The following is a 13808-nucleotide window of genomic DNA, read 5'->3' as shown; positions in this document are numbered from 1 at the left end:
GGTGTGTGTGTACTATATATATATATATATATATATATATATATATATCTATCCTTTTCAAATAAGGGATCTCCTTATTTATTCTTATGGTGTGGATTTCTTTAATGGACTAATTTTTCGATTATATTTTCTCATCTTAACCATTCAATATATAGTTATATAAGTAGATAATCTTTGTAAAATTTCAGCTAATTTAGTAATCGTTAAGGCACTCATAACTCGATTGACCAATGGACGAACTGAATTATGTCGAACATCAACTGTTCATGTTTATAACTGAAAAACGCAATTATAAAGAAAAGTGGGTCTAATAAAAAAATCAGCATCATAAATATAAATAAAGATATCCTTATCTGAAAAAGATTATATATATATATATATTATCACAATTCATTTAACTTCTAATAATCTTACTCTAGCTACAAGATCCAAATGTGGTGGATCTCATTCTTTTCAGACATCATAGACATTAGAGGTCCATAGTTAATTGCACCACAAACATGCATGCGCGTGGTCAACTCTACATATTTGCATATTTCTAATTTGGATTGTCATATATTAAAATACTACCATTAGAAGTCAAAAATTTAGAATAATATATAACCATCGATACAAAAATTAGGAAATCAATAAACTCGCGGTTTTGTAAGCAGGAACAAATTTGTGTTCTCACTTTCCACTTTGGTAAACTAAACAGATAATGAGTGTATATATAATATATTTTGGATGATATTGTAGTTCTCTTACCTCCAACCAACTTGTTGTAACGCCCCGTACCTAATTTTTCCTATTTACTGAGTATTTTACGAGTTACTGAGGAATTTAACCGTGTTCGGTAATCTAATAAGTTAACACTTCAGTTTATTTTCGAATTTTACTCAAAATGTCAAGTCCTTCTTTTAAGGCCCTGATGTCGTAGTACGCGTCGACGCGAGTTCACCGGTGTCTTCGGATTATTTTTAGAGCTTCGAGCTATTTTCTACGATTTATTGAAGGTTGATAAAAAAAATTAATTTTCTGAAATCAGGATATAACATTTAATCTGGGTCGTTTGATCAAGTAGGGTTTCAATCTGAGCCATTGGTTTAAGTATAAAGGGTAAAATATGGATCGACTTGGGTAGAAAGCCCGTCAGTCCCGTTCACCTGGTCACCTACTGACCAGGGAACATATGGTCAATAGTCATCAGATCTTACCCATTTAAATCCAAGGGCCGGAGTTAATTGAATTAAATGTTTTATTATATTACAATTAGATGGCAATTAAGTTTAATTAATAAGATGAGAGGCAGACGTTTTCTCCTATGTTCTCGTCTTCTCCTCACCCCCAAAATCTGAAAACTTGCTGATGACCCAGATTGAAATATACCAAGGATGATCTGTGTAATTCATATATAAGTGAAGTGCTGCCATATTCATCCAACCAAAAGCAATAAACTAAATGCTGTAAGGTATTCCTAACAACTAAGAATCTCCAGATTCATAGTTTCTTTACTGTATTTCCCCAAAAGAATGAAACTTATTCATAACAATATGAAATCTACACTTTCAGTAATCAATAGAACACTTAAAACCAATCATAATGCATATAAACACACATCTCACTGGACACCAATCTTAATGTTCTTAGAGAAAAAACATGTAAAGGGAAGAGTAATTTTTGGTTCAGTTTTGAACAAGGAACACTACGAATCAGAGCTTGGTTGATCATCCCAAGAAACAAGTTATGTGTAGGGGAGGGTGTAGGAGGTGGAGAACGAAGCTTGTTCGGTGGCATCCGCAACGATGACAACACCTGTGACGGCGACGGCGAATCGAGTCTGAGAAGAAATGCTATCGTAGATCAGATTCTTGGGTCTCCGTCTCCGGCGAATCGAGTCTGAATTTCAGAATTTCTCAGAGGAGGAGAGGAGACGGCGAGGAGAAAGATGGGGGAAGACGTTTTGGTATTGATATTAGTTATTAATTAGAAATACAATTTAATATATTTTACTTCAATTAACTTCAGCCCTTGGATTTAAATGGGTGAGATCTGATGGCTATTGACCATATGTTCCTGGTCAGTAGGTGACCAGGTGAACGGGACTGTGAAGCCCATTTGGGGCGTTGACCCAATTCCCTCACTCTCTTCTCTCTCTCCCTCTCTCGTCGTCTCCGACGACTCCACGGCGGATCGACGCCGTCCGGCCACCCCTCACCACGAAACCACCACCAAAATGACAGCCTCTTCATTTTATACCTAACCCAGCCCTCTTTTCGCATATGTATCTACTCACAAGGGAGATCGACATTGAAGATGCGCGACTGTTTTCCGGTGATTCCTCAAGATTTCGGCCACGGCTTGACGAGTGGATGGTAGGGTTATCTTCCTCTCTTCCTACTTCACATTCCGGTGCCTTTCTTTTCTCCAAATCGTGCCCGAATCAAAATCCCATTTCCTCTGTTTTTTTCTGGGTTCATGTCAGGGTCTTCCGGCGACGGTGTTCTTCAGGTTTCCGGCGATCTCAACGAGCTGAGGCAAGCCCAGCATCAAGTTGGAGAAGTTGTTTTGGGCAGATTGAAGGTGGTGCTGCATATGACGATCCGGCAAAGAGGAGCTTTGGTTATCGGCTGGTTCGTCGTTTTGGAATGCAAAAGGTAATTCCCGATTCTTAAAAGTTTATGTGTTGTGGCTGGTGCGATGTTATGTTGGATTGGTGTTTAAATCGATTGTTTGCTGCATGTATGTTGATTTTGGGGCATCCGGCGACTAAGGGAAGGCTATGGCAAAATTCCGGCGAGGCAGCAGTATCCGGTAGTGACCGTAGAGGTAGTTTTCAAGTTCCTCTTTGATTAGAGTTGTAGTTCCTAAATAGGAAAGATCGGGTTGTAATCGAAAAACTTACTAAGTTAGTAAACTTTCCATTTATGTAAACCAATTTGGGTGCCCTTAGTAATTTGGGTGATTTTTTAGATTAATGTGAATCATATGTGTTGGAGTTAACGATTTATTAAGCAACGCCTAAGCGTCTAACGGTTAGTGGGACGTATAGTGAAAAATGACTCGAATCGTTAAGTCAAAGGTTACTTTGGAAAATGTCTAAACATCATTAGTTGGCCAACCCTAAGTCAATTGGTCAAACTTGGTCAATCCTGGTCAACCTAGTAAATCCTAATCAAACTAGGAAGAAGTCGAGTCAATGATTATTTCAGAATCAAGTCTGACCGATTTATTCTATTGTTTAACTTCAGGCGTGGGATTGATTCGAGAGTGTGAATAGTTGGAGGCAGCGCTCGAGGAGTATTTCGAGCATTGGAAGGCTTAGGCTTAACCTGCAAGTGGACGTTTGTTTTAAATTAAATGCATGCGATGGTTTTATATTTAATGATTGATTTTATTTTATTGAATTATTAATTTGTGGACTTGGTTTTCCTCTCGTGAGTTTTATTATGTGAAGTTATTTTTGGAAATAAATATCTTATTGTATTTGTTAACTTCGCTACTTGGAACATTACCGAAAATGAGATTTTTTGTGGAGTCGTATGCCTATTGCTTTCTTTTATAATTGACAATTTTCTTTATTTTGGAGAGTTACCGAAAATGAGATTTTCGGTGGATATATATATATAGATATTTATGAGGAAAATATGTATATAAATGCTAACTAGCCATACGTGTCTGTCCGCCTTAATAGTGTAGCAATTAGCCGTCATTATGGTGTGACGTGAGCGTGAGACGCAAGCATCGTAGCCCTATATGAGTGTTTTAATTCATATAGGAGGTATGGGCACGTATATTTACACTCGTCTGTCCACCTTAATGGCGCAGTGAATAACCGCATTATGGTGTGACGTGAGCGTTAGACGCAAGCGTAGTAGCCCTATATAAATTTCTTTAAATTCATAATATTTATGTAGGGAGTATGGACGTGTGTTAATATATACTGATTTTTACTAGAGCTTAAGAGGCTCGATATTTTAAAGTATTGGAGACTAACGAGGCTAGTCGCGTATTTCGGATTTTGCCAATTTTCTAAGTTATGAGTTTTATTATTTATCGCATGCAGCGCAGTTTTCCTGAAGAGATAAATTTGGGAAAACATAAAGACTTGTTTCTTTTAAACTTTATTTTTGTTCACTCTAACGTTTTCAAATGCTTCTCCCCTAGGCCTTTCGGTTTAAAATGCCCAGTTTGCAGGTTTTCATAATTGAGGTCGGGCGTACATGGAGACGAGGCATAGTAAATAGTATAGCTTCTGCTCATCTATATATTTATGTTTCTTTTTCTTCACTATCAGAGTCGCTCTGAATCTATGATTGTTGGTTGTGAGATTAATTATTTAGATTAGTGAATAAATTAGGTGGTGTTATGAATTTGGGGAGCACGAAGGCTCCAGGTGTTTAAGGTTGGATTTGGAATTTTAGAAGTGTTTGCAGGTGCTTTTAGGAAGGGTTGTCCATTTTCAAGAGAGGTTATACCGAATTTTCGGTAAATTTTTTCTTGAAGGTGGACCCCGTAAGATTTACCTCGGGTTTCAGGGTGAAATTCGGGGTGGGTCTTGACACTTGTCGTTAGTTAAATTTGAATACATGACTTTCAGTCTTTCACGATGTCAGTTAAGTTAGCCAACCAGCATGTTACGGTTTGCAGAAAACTTATTCTTATGCATAAGGAGATCGATCATTAATTTATGTGTTCATTTATTTAGTTCTTTCTTGCTTCTCCGTTTCGGCTCTTGAACCATTTCGTGTATATTTTGCCAATGAACAATTTCATATTGTTCGTTCAGATTGACCTAGCTACTCATGTTACTATAGTTAAGACATGTATGCATGCGTTGTTTTTTGTAATTGTTGTGCGCTAAAGCTTATATAACGATGTCGACGACACCAGATTGAGTGCATACAAAATCCTCATAATGCTAGAACATACCTCAAAAAGCTCAAGAATGTGGATCTTGCTTTCATTTGCTCTGTTATTGTATGCATGTGTGTTTATTTTCTTTTCTTTTTTCTTTTGTGTTGTTTTTTTTTTTTGGAAATTATTTTGTGTGTTGTTGCTTATTGGAGTGTACCTTATGATAATCATTAACTTGACTCTTTCAATTTAATAAACTTAAGTGTAAATATATCTTCGCGTTTGGGATCTTTGTGTGCACGCCGCCTCCTCCTCCTCCTCCTTTTTATAGAGAATTCCTCCTCTTGTTTTCAGCTGTCATTAGGTTAAAGAAACCTAAAAAATTGTCCATGGGCTTTGATAATACGGTCTGGTCCTGAAAATAGAAATTTTGGTTTAAATCAGAATTCAGGCAAACTGACCTTCGTTCACTCAAATGCTCATAACTTCTTGTATAAAATGGGTATTCACGATCCTTAAAAAGTTTTGGAAAGTAGACTCTTGCAGTTTTCTAATGACATATGCCTTATCTCGTGGATCGTTGTGAGATGATCACTCATCTGTTTGAAGTTGACCGATAATTTATGGTAGATTTTTCAAAAAAAATTTATTGCACGACATAGATTCATTTTCCTTTAAGATTTCTCCAATTTGGCTTCTTTTGTGCTCTTCCGCTTTATTTTCGACCTAAAAACCAAAACTAAGTTAATAATGACAATGTTAATGAAATAACTAAGCTAAATGATAGGGAAATAACATTAAAAACATGGCATATAATGCACTTATCCGTAGCCGAACCAACATTGCTTTCCAAGACGGCGAGATAAAGAGAGAGCTTCATTCTCTAGGGATTTTTTTTCTAGAGAGAGAGAGAGAGAGAGAGAGAGAGAGAGAGAGAGAGAGCTGAAAAAGTGAAAATTATGAATTTCCTTTTCTTCTAAAACTTGTTGAGTTGGATTGACCACGAAATTATAAAATCTCAAACTTCATTTAAAAGGGGACAAACTTTGTATCCATAAGAACTTGTAAACAACAACCACTGCAAGTGGTCTAGTAGTGATTCATGCCTATTTGGCCTTGCTTTTCAACCTCGTTTCAAACCTCGAAGCCGTTAAATTGATCGGACCCCTTATGTTCTTTGCATAGTTGGAGTATCATACATGCGCCGAGACTGATATGAACTTATGGACGTAAGAAGATTTGGAGTATCCTAAACTTGTCGTTATAAACACGAGTAGTAATAACCATCAGAATCACCCTAATTAATAATTCAGTAAACTCTGTCTCTGAGCTAGCTGGACTTGAAGGAATGAACTGTGCAGGGTATTGGAGGCTATTTGGCTAGGGTTATCGTGTGGGCATTTTGATCGAGGGCACACTAATTAATAGGATTGGAAGTTTGTTTCCAATCTTGGTTGTGCGGCTGCTTAATGATCATCTAAGAATCCTGCATCAAATTCTCGTATCTTAAATGTTGAATTATGTTCTTCTTTCTCTTTTCTTTTGTGTGTTGCATCACTTGCAGTTACTTGGAGTGTGATGATAATCATGTGCTCAACTCCTTTCAATCGTATTGAATAAAATTCAGTTATATTCTCGCGTGTGCTATCTTTGTGTGTGTGTGTGTACCATGTCTATTGAGATACAGTCCGTCCATTATGAAGTTGTAGTTGTTTTAAGTAATATATGACGCACCAATTTAGCTTTAGTGTCCTAGAGGTTTTTGATTGGAGTTATTGGTTCCTTTCCTTTTCAGGTAAAAGAAGTCTGGATGGTAGATATCAGTTCGATTTCAATCATTTCATGATAGAGCACATATGAGTTTCCTTTTCTTCTAAAAGTTGATGAGGAGATGGACCACGAGATCATAAAATCACAGACTACAATTATAAGAGTTTTGGCTCATCCGTTAGAAGTTGAGGACATTACAAGAATTGAATTCTATACCTGTCCTCATAATTCATAAAAACTAGTGTTGTCCCAGTCGATCACAGTATCCATCAGAATCAATCCTAATAATTAGTCAAACTGTTGTCTGTGAGGCTGTGCCAGACTTGAAAGAATGACCTATGCAGGTATTGAGGGCTAAAAGGTAGTTCACAGTATCCATCAGAATCAATCCTAAACAATTAGTCAAACTGTTGTCTGTGAGGCTAGCTAAGGTAGTTTTGTTGCCATTTTGATCGAGGGACTAAACTCATTTCCGTAATTTTTATAGAAATTTTAAAATTATAGAAATTACAATTTCATAATTTTAAATTCCATTAATTAAGAATTCTGTTGTTTGGATTTCATGACGTAGAGTTTTAAAATGACAAGAATTTGTATTTAGAGTAACCTCAATCAAAAGAATTGACAAATGACACATTTTGTGAGAAATTCAAGTCAGAAATTTAAACTTTTAAATTCCACGATTATTTTCCGTGGAAATTGTTAATTCCACGAGATAAGAATTCAAACGAGGGAAACAATCTTAAGAAATTAGAAATTCCCTATTTTTGATTAAATTCCCGGAAATTCACCCGCATCCAAACAGGTGAAACAATCCTAAGAATTGGAAGAATGACTGTTTTCACTCTTGGTTTTTTGGGCTGCTTAAGGATTGTGTAAAACCCTGCTTCAAGTTCTAATAGCTAAAACTTTGAATGATGTTCTTCTGTTTATCACTGACAATCGTGGGTACTATTTTGAGTTTTTGACTGGTTTCTCGGTTCTGTTTGAAACTTTTCTCTAATGGCATAATTGGGAAGATGATGTTTGAAACTTCCCCACATATTGCCTATGTTAGCCTATATCGACCTAGGAAGATAAGAAGCATAAGAATATCTGATGCACAATTTTACACCACTTCGCATAGAGAATCTCAGTTTACAGAATCTTGCAGAACAAAGTTTCAATGTGATCTATATACAAAATTCAACAAATTCTTGCCTTTTTCGTAGAATTAGATTCTTATTAAGCACTTGAACCAGTCTTGTATGTTTGTATCCGGTTCCGGTCTTCATCTGTAAGACATCAATGGCAAAGAACACATTTTTATGTTATGTTTTGAAATATTCATACTGTACCAGTTGGGAGTCCACAGCTGATGTAGTGACAGAGAGAACCAAGTTTCGCACGAGTGATCTACATGGTACAAATGTAACACCTCTTTACTATATAGTTGGCAATGCAGTAACAGAAACTTAAAATTTAGCTACCAATGATCTCTTGGATCCATCCATAAACAATGTAATGTTTATGGTTCTTGGAGCTTGCAGCTACTCCTTTTCAAGTTCAACAGCTTCTGAATAATCAACAATCTACATTCATTCAAGAGGGCAGTGAAAAGATTACAACAGGAAGAGACTAATAATGCATTGGATGTATGCATGATACATGGAACAGTGGCTTGAGAGATATGAAAAATAAACAAGAACCTTGAGTAGATGACTATAAAAACTAGCACTGATTCTGTCCAAGCAAAGCCTGCAACCTAACCAAGATAAAAGAGACAACAGAGGGCATTATTAGATGCGAAAAGGAGACATTAAGCAATTAAATCCAGGGTTAGAAACACCAGAAACGAAGTTTGTTTCCCGAGATAAACAGCTGCTAATCCCCCTATCCTGTCAAGATTACCAAGAAACAATTGCAGATGACAGTTATGGCCAAATGGCACAGACTTGAAGAGACTCTAGCAATGCAAAGTGAGAGAGAGAAGGAGAAGGAGAAGGAGAAGGAGAAGGAGAAGAGAAAGGGAGAGAAAGAGGGGGAAAGATGGAATGAAAAACTATGAAACAACTCTTGAAGGCCTTAGCCTCCTACCCGAAAGAAATGGTCGTTGAGGCAGTGAACTGAAGAGGAGAGGAAATGCAGAAGAAGTTAAGCTGTTCTAACTTGGGGTTGAACCTAAGTAACCTAAGCGATCAGCCAAGATAATGACATCTTCGTCATCACCAATTTCAGCACTTGGTGTGCTCAAGCCCCCCTCAAACCTCTCGCTAAATAGTTCATCCCAGAATCCTTCATCAAGCTCTTTATCCCCAATTTCCAGGGGCTCTGACTCTTCCTCCAGTTCCTTTCTTGCCTTACCAAATCCTTGCATTTCCATTGCAAGCGCTTCTAGCTCCGACATTTCATAATAGCCGTCTCCAAATTCAAGAGACTCAGCTTTAACAGGGCTAATTCCGTTGCCCCTTAGGTTAGTTTCACCACCACCAAAGCCACTAGGGCCTTGATCAATCGGCCTCCTCCTTTTCTTAGTCACCGCTCCTTCAAGCTCCTTCCGTTTCTCCTTGTGTTGGACTAGCTGCTGCAGGAAAGCCGGGTTCTGCATTGCCCTGGCCAAGAAAGCCATCATTTGTTGTTGTTTCCTTTCTGTCCCTTGTAGCCTTTGTTCCATGGCTTGAAGGCACGCTCTAGTACTCTGCTGCTGCTGTCTAAGCTTCACTAACTCCATCATCAGAACCTGCTTGTCGCGCCGCAAACGATCAATCTCTCCATCTAGGCCAAACCGGCCTACTTCGACACAAGGGCCTACAGCTTGGTGCGGTGGAATAGGCTGATGAGAAGGTGTCTTCCTTCGCCTAATGTTCTTTAGGAGATGCTTCTGACCCCTCAAAAATCCTTCATTCGCAAACTCCCACCTATCCGGATCAACCTTTCTAAATCCCTGCAGAAGTTCAATCAACAACTAATGACTTCACAAATCCAATTGTCCAATCAGATTCAGAAATCCACTTAAACTTCTCCATGGGATTTGCCTCCAGTTAGAAACTATACAAGTAATAATAACGGAAAACCCAACATCCACACAATTAAGCATATGATTTCGACATCAACAGGTCAACTAAAGCAACTGTTCTGTTCTTCTAATAGAAAGAACAAGATAATTGAAAAAAAATGAAGATCTGGACTTATAATGAACAAGAAAGGATCAAAGGCTTCACTAACCGATGGAAGACACTTACGTAAGTGTTGAGCTGCCTGACGAAGCTGGAGAAATTGTTGTGCTTGAAGTATCTAGGGAGGAGGTTCATCACCAACGAATGAGGGTCCCAAACCACAAAGCTGCCACCTGCTCTGCTCCACGAGACTATCCGATTAGTACTCGGGTCATCCACCATGTCATAAGTCTTGTTCAGAAACGGAGGAGGGCCTGTGTCGTTCAGGCCCTCCATGGGCTGCGGTGGAGCCACCACCAGAGGATCCCCGCTCCAGTACTGCGATGTACTCGAGTCTCCCGGGTACTCTTCCTTCACTGGATACAAGTAATTCATAATATGATTAAGATGTTGATGAATGAGAGTCGATTTGACAGAGATTGGTTAGAAACAGTCACAATTGACAGAACCCAGATTGAGGTGAAACAGAGTGAGAATCAGTGATAAGATGGAAAGGGCAAGGGGGAAGGGGGAGGTTTGGATTGCTGGTTCTCCTTTGGGAAAGTCGTTTGTGCCGTTATATATAGTGGTAGGTAGTTTGTGACAAAGCGCGCCGCACACTGAGAAGCTGTGGAAAACCAAGGGCAGACACATGAGGCTCAAAGTTAAATACGAGTTTTGTATTGATGAATTGGGGAAGAAAACTGAGAAAGTTCTAGATTTAAGAGTAGATTAGTGTTTGGATTTGTTTAAGTGTGCCACTAAGTCTTTCTTCATTTGGATATAAAAATGAAAAATTACGAGCATTAGTTGGTTGAGAGAAAATGATCCGGAAGGAAGTTCTTGATGGAATGGTGGAGGCATGGGTTTTGGGTCTTAAAAAAATTCACACGGTTTATTAAATCTCATTGGAGGATGGGGTAGGGGTCCTACTTATAATTGGGGGTTGACATGATCGCATCAGGTACATCATCTTATCATTGGTTTTTCTTTGACAAATCTTATCACTGGTTTGTATTTTTTTTCTTTTAAATCAGATAATGAGTTGTCGTGAATATGACATATTCATGGAATCCTATCTGTTGTAACAATGTGTCGTTGAATCAGTAAAAAAGTTATAAAAAAAAAAATTTAAAATTTTATGGGTTTTTGAAAAAATAGAAGAAGAAAATTATATCAACAATGTGGTCTTAAGCGCAGTTTTAGGGTTTGCAAACACAGAGTCTAGTGAATAATATACAGGCATGCATTATCACTCGATTTGCTATCAATATCAAAACTGCTTGAACAGGCGCATCATTATAAAAATGGGATTCATTGTCGTATGCGAATGAGAGGCATATGTGACTCTGTAAACCTATCCACCCAACCTTGTATATCATTTCTTTTCTTTCTTCGCTTGGCCATAAAACATTGTTCGATACTTGGTAGGGACATTATGCTTAAGATGGACAACTAGTGAGGGAGCTATATATTGCTCATAGCATTTTTTTCTTGGTTTTTATTAGCCGTTTACTTCTTTAAATTAGGTTCTAATTTAAAGTTGTTCTATGATTTGCCATGTCTTTGAAGAGGATAAGGTATTAAATTTTCATCTCTTTGTCAAAAGTAGCGAGCACTCAAATCATGAATGCGAACAATGATGAAAAGTTGTGTTTATCTTTATTAATATTTCTTTAAGCAATAAGAGGGAAGTTAAGGTGTCGACCTCTTCAGTTACAAAAAAAAAAAAAAAAGGTGTCGACCTCATTTGAAGTCTAATTGTCAAGTGAGTTCTTACTTATTTGGAAAAGATAAGTTACAAATATATACATATATTAGCCTTTATGTATTTGTATGCAGGTCGAAAGATAATGCATGCCTGTATATTATACATTAACTAGGCCATGTATCTATATTCAGTATTTACTCACTTAGCTTAAATGTGATCTAATTAATTGTACGTTAGTTAGTTAGTGAGACACATGTTTTCTATTTGTGTACACATCAAACATGTATATATATATCAATCTAATTCTGCCAACTTTTCTTGTGATATTCAAGTTGGTTTGCAACACTTGTGTTTCCTCTTGAATCACATACACTACGCTTTTTCCTCTTGTTTCATGTACCCACTTAATAATCAAAGTTGTAGATCATAAAGCTAATCATTTTTCTCGTCAGCGTTATTAATTTTATATCTTAATATTTTTACAACGGTGTTCCGTTTCCCCTTCATACATCATTTTTTTTTCCTCTTGTTTCATGTACCGACTTAATAATCAAATCCATACATCAAAACGCTATAGCGGCTGAGGCGTTATTAATAATTTTATATCTAGTTAATCCAGGTGATATATCAAATACAAATCAATCCAGCTCAGCAGAAAATATCTTGTTCCTCTCTCACATTTAAAAAGATTATCACATCAAGTAATCCCCCTCCCAAAAGAGTACCACATTGGACTATAGGCCAAAATAACGAATCACCAGCTACGGCTGTCTGTTATATTCTTATCCCTTTGTTAGTATATGTTAGTCTTTCACTCGCTTTAAAAATTGGATTCAATCAAAGCATGGCCATGTGGTGCTATCGGATAGCGACACGCCACCACATGGAATCAAGTGTAAGAAAGTGGGTGATATTGGATTGGTCACCACCGGGGGTATTATTATAATTTACAAATCGCAGTCGGAGCACTAAGCCATTTGGCAAGTTGTACCGAAAAAGAAAAAGCCATTTGGCAAGTTGCAATTATTTAATGTATTTTTGTATTGATTATGTATTTATTGTATTGATTCTTACGCAAAATTGGACCACAAATTTTTGTTTTGATTTGTAGTCCAAACTTTTTCTCATAAACCTCCTGTATTATTGGGTGGACATTCACATGAATCGTTTGATCGAGGATTCCGTCTAGGTTTCATAATTTCATATTCGATTGGATAAGAATTTATCGATCTTGTAACGCGGGAATTTATGCGAAATGATTCTTTGAGATAGTTTTGAACTATTACCTTCAAATACGTCTTAAAAAATAAAACATCTAGATCGATACAATTTACAAAAACCGATAAGATTTTAATTTTTATCGAATATATTTTCCCTTCATCTGATGCAAATGCACTTCGATTTGATCTAAAACATCTAGTTGATACAATTTACAAAAACCAATAAGATTTTAATTTTTATCGAATACATTTTCCCTTTATCCGATGCAAATGCCCTTCGATTTGATCAGTCAGTGTAGACGATAGATAGCAGTAAGATGGTTACCTAGCCCATAGACCCTTCAAGGGCCTAGCAGGATGACAACGAATATGGCCAGGCCCAATAGCAACATAGACCGAGGCAGAGCTAGGGCACGAAGCGAATGTCTATCAAAGGAGGACATTTGTTCCACATCGATTGGGGAGAAGTGAAGTCCATGCGGGGTCATAAATAGAAACAACAGTCAACGTAACAGGTAATAGTAAAAACCTTAGTAATTACATTTTCATCTATCATAATATTGACTTTACCATCGAAAAGAATAAGACCAGAAAGTCCCGATTACTCCCTTACCACAGGTTGCAAGTGATCAAAGGAAGGAGCCCATCTTAGACAAGTGCCGAGCTTTTGTCGTAAACAAATAACTTGTATATGACAATTTATCATCATACACGTTTTTTTAGTTTAATTTTGTTTTGCTTATCAAAGTAATTACATAGGTTTTCATGTACTTCTGTAAACCTAATATATGTTTCGTAGATAGGCTTATAAAATAATTTTGGTTCCAGTTGAACCATATCGGTTCATGTGGTTGTAACCGTGAGTTGGCTATTATTAATACGAGTAGCCTTGGCACACAAAAACTATATGTTTCGCAAATGAATTATAACACAAAAACTACATTCTTTTTTAAACTATCATGACAGATATAAATATATGGGTCTGGTTCAAAGGACATCATATTTAACACAAATTTTAACACTATTTGTGAACCATTAGATTTTAAAACTTCGATGGTTCAGATTTATTATTGCAATGATGTCAACATAACACCAAGTGATGTGGAAATTACATAGGCATTACATATGTTTATAATT

The 13808-nt window shown here is 37.0% G+C and overlaps 1 protein-coding gene and 1 non-coding gene across 3 annotated transcripts; one reads left to right on the top strand and one right to left on the bottom strand.

Moving 5' to 3' along the window:
• Positions 1 to 2072: 2072 nt before the first annotated feature.
• Positions 2073 to 3455, top strand: LOC101307651. Of its 2 annotated transcripts, XR_183985.1 has the most exons (4): positions 2073 to 2354; positions 2465 to 2636; positions 2759 to 2808; positions 3231 to 3455. It is a non-coding gene; the product is annotated as an uncharacterized LOC101307651 (transcript). The 2 variants fall into 2 exon arrangements; XR_183984.1 differs by lacking the exon at positions 3231 to 3455 and having other exon boundaries at positions 2081 to 2354; positions 2465 to 2809.
• A 2469-nt stretch (positions 3456 to 5924) lies between these two features.
• On the bottom strand, positions 5925 to 10295 carry LOC101307359 (heat stress transcription factor A-6b-like). The gene is made up of 2 exons (XM_004290585.1): positions 9828 to 10295; positions 5925 to 9529 (listed from the first exon to the last, which is right to left on the bottom strand). The coding sequence occupies exons 1-2, from the start codon at positions 10134 to 10136 to the stop codon at positions 8750 to 8752; spliced, it is 1089 nt and encodes a 362-aa protein (XP_004290633.1). The 5' UTR covers positions 10137 to 10295; the 3' UTR covers positions 5925 to 8749.
• Positions 10296 to 13808: the final 3513 nt, after the last annotated feature.

This window comes from Fragaria vesca, linkage group LG2, assembly GCF_000184155.1.
Source record: "Fragaria vesca subsp. vesca linkage group LG2, FraVesHawaii_1.0, whole genome shotgun sequence".
NCBI classification, from domain to species: Eukaryota; Viridiplantae; Streptophyta; class Magnoliopsida; order Rosales; family Rosaceae; genus Fragaria; species Fragaria vesca.
The sequence above is the reverse complement of the archived record's forward strand: the minus strand, read 5'-3'. Positions and strand labels throughout refer to the sequence as shown.

Bases quoted from the DNA above. Each gene is read 5' to 3' on its own strand.
- LOC101307359 (XM_004290585.1), bottom strand. From the start codon at position 10,136: ATGAATTACTTGTATCCAGTGAAGGAAGAGTACCCGGGAGACTCGAGT. The intron at 9,530-9,827 runs GTAAGTGTCTTC...GAACTTCTGCAG, and splicing joins TCAGGCAGCTCAACACTTAC to GGATTTAGAAAGGTTGATCC.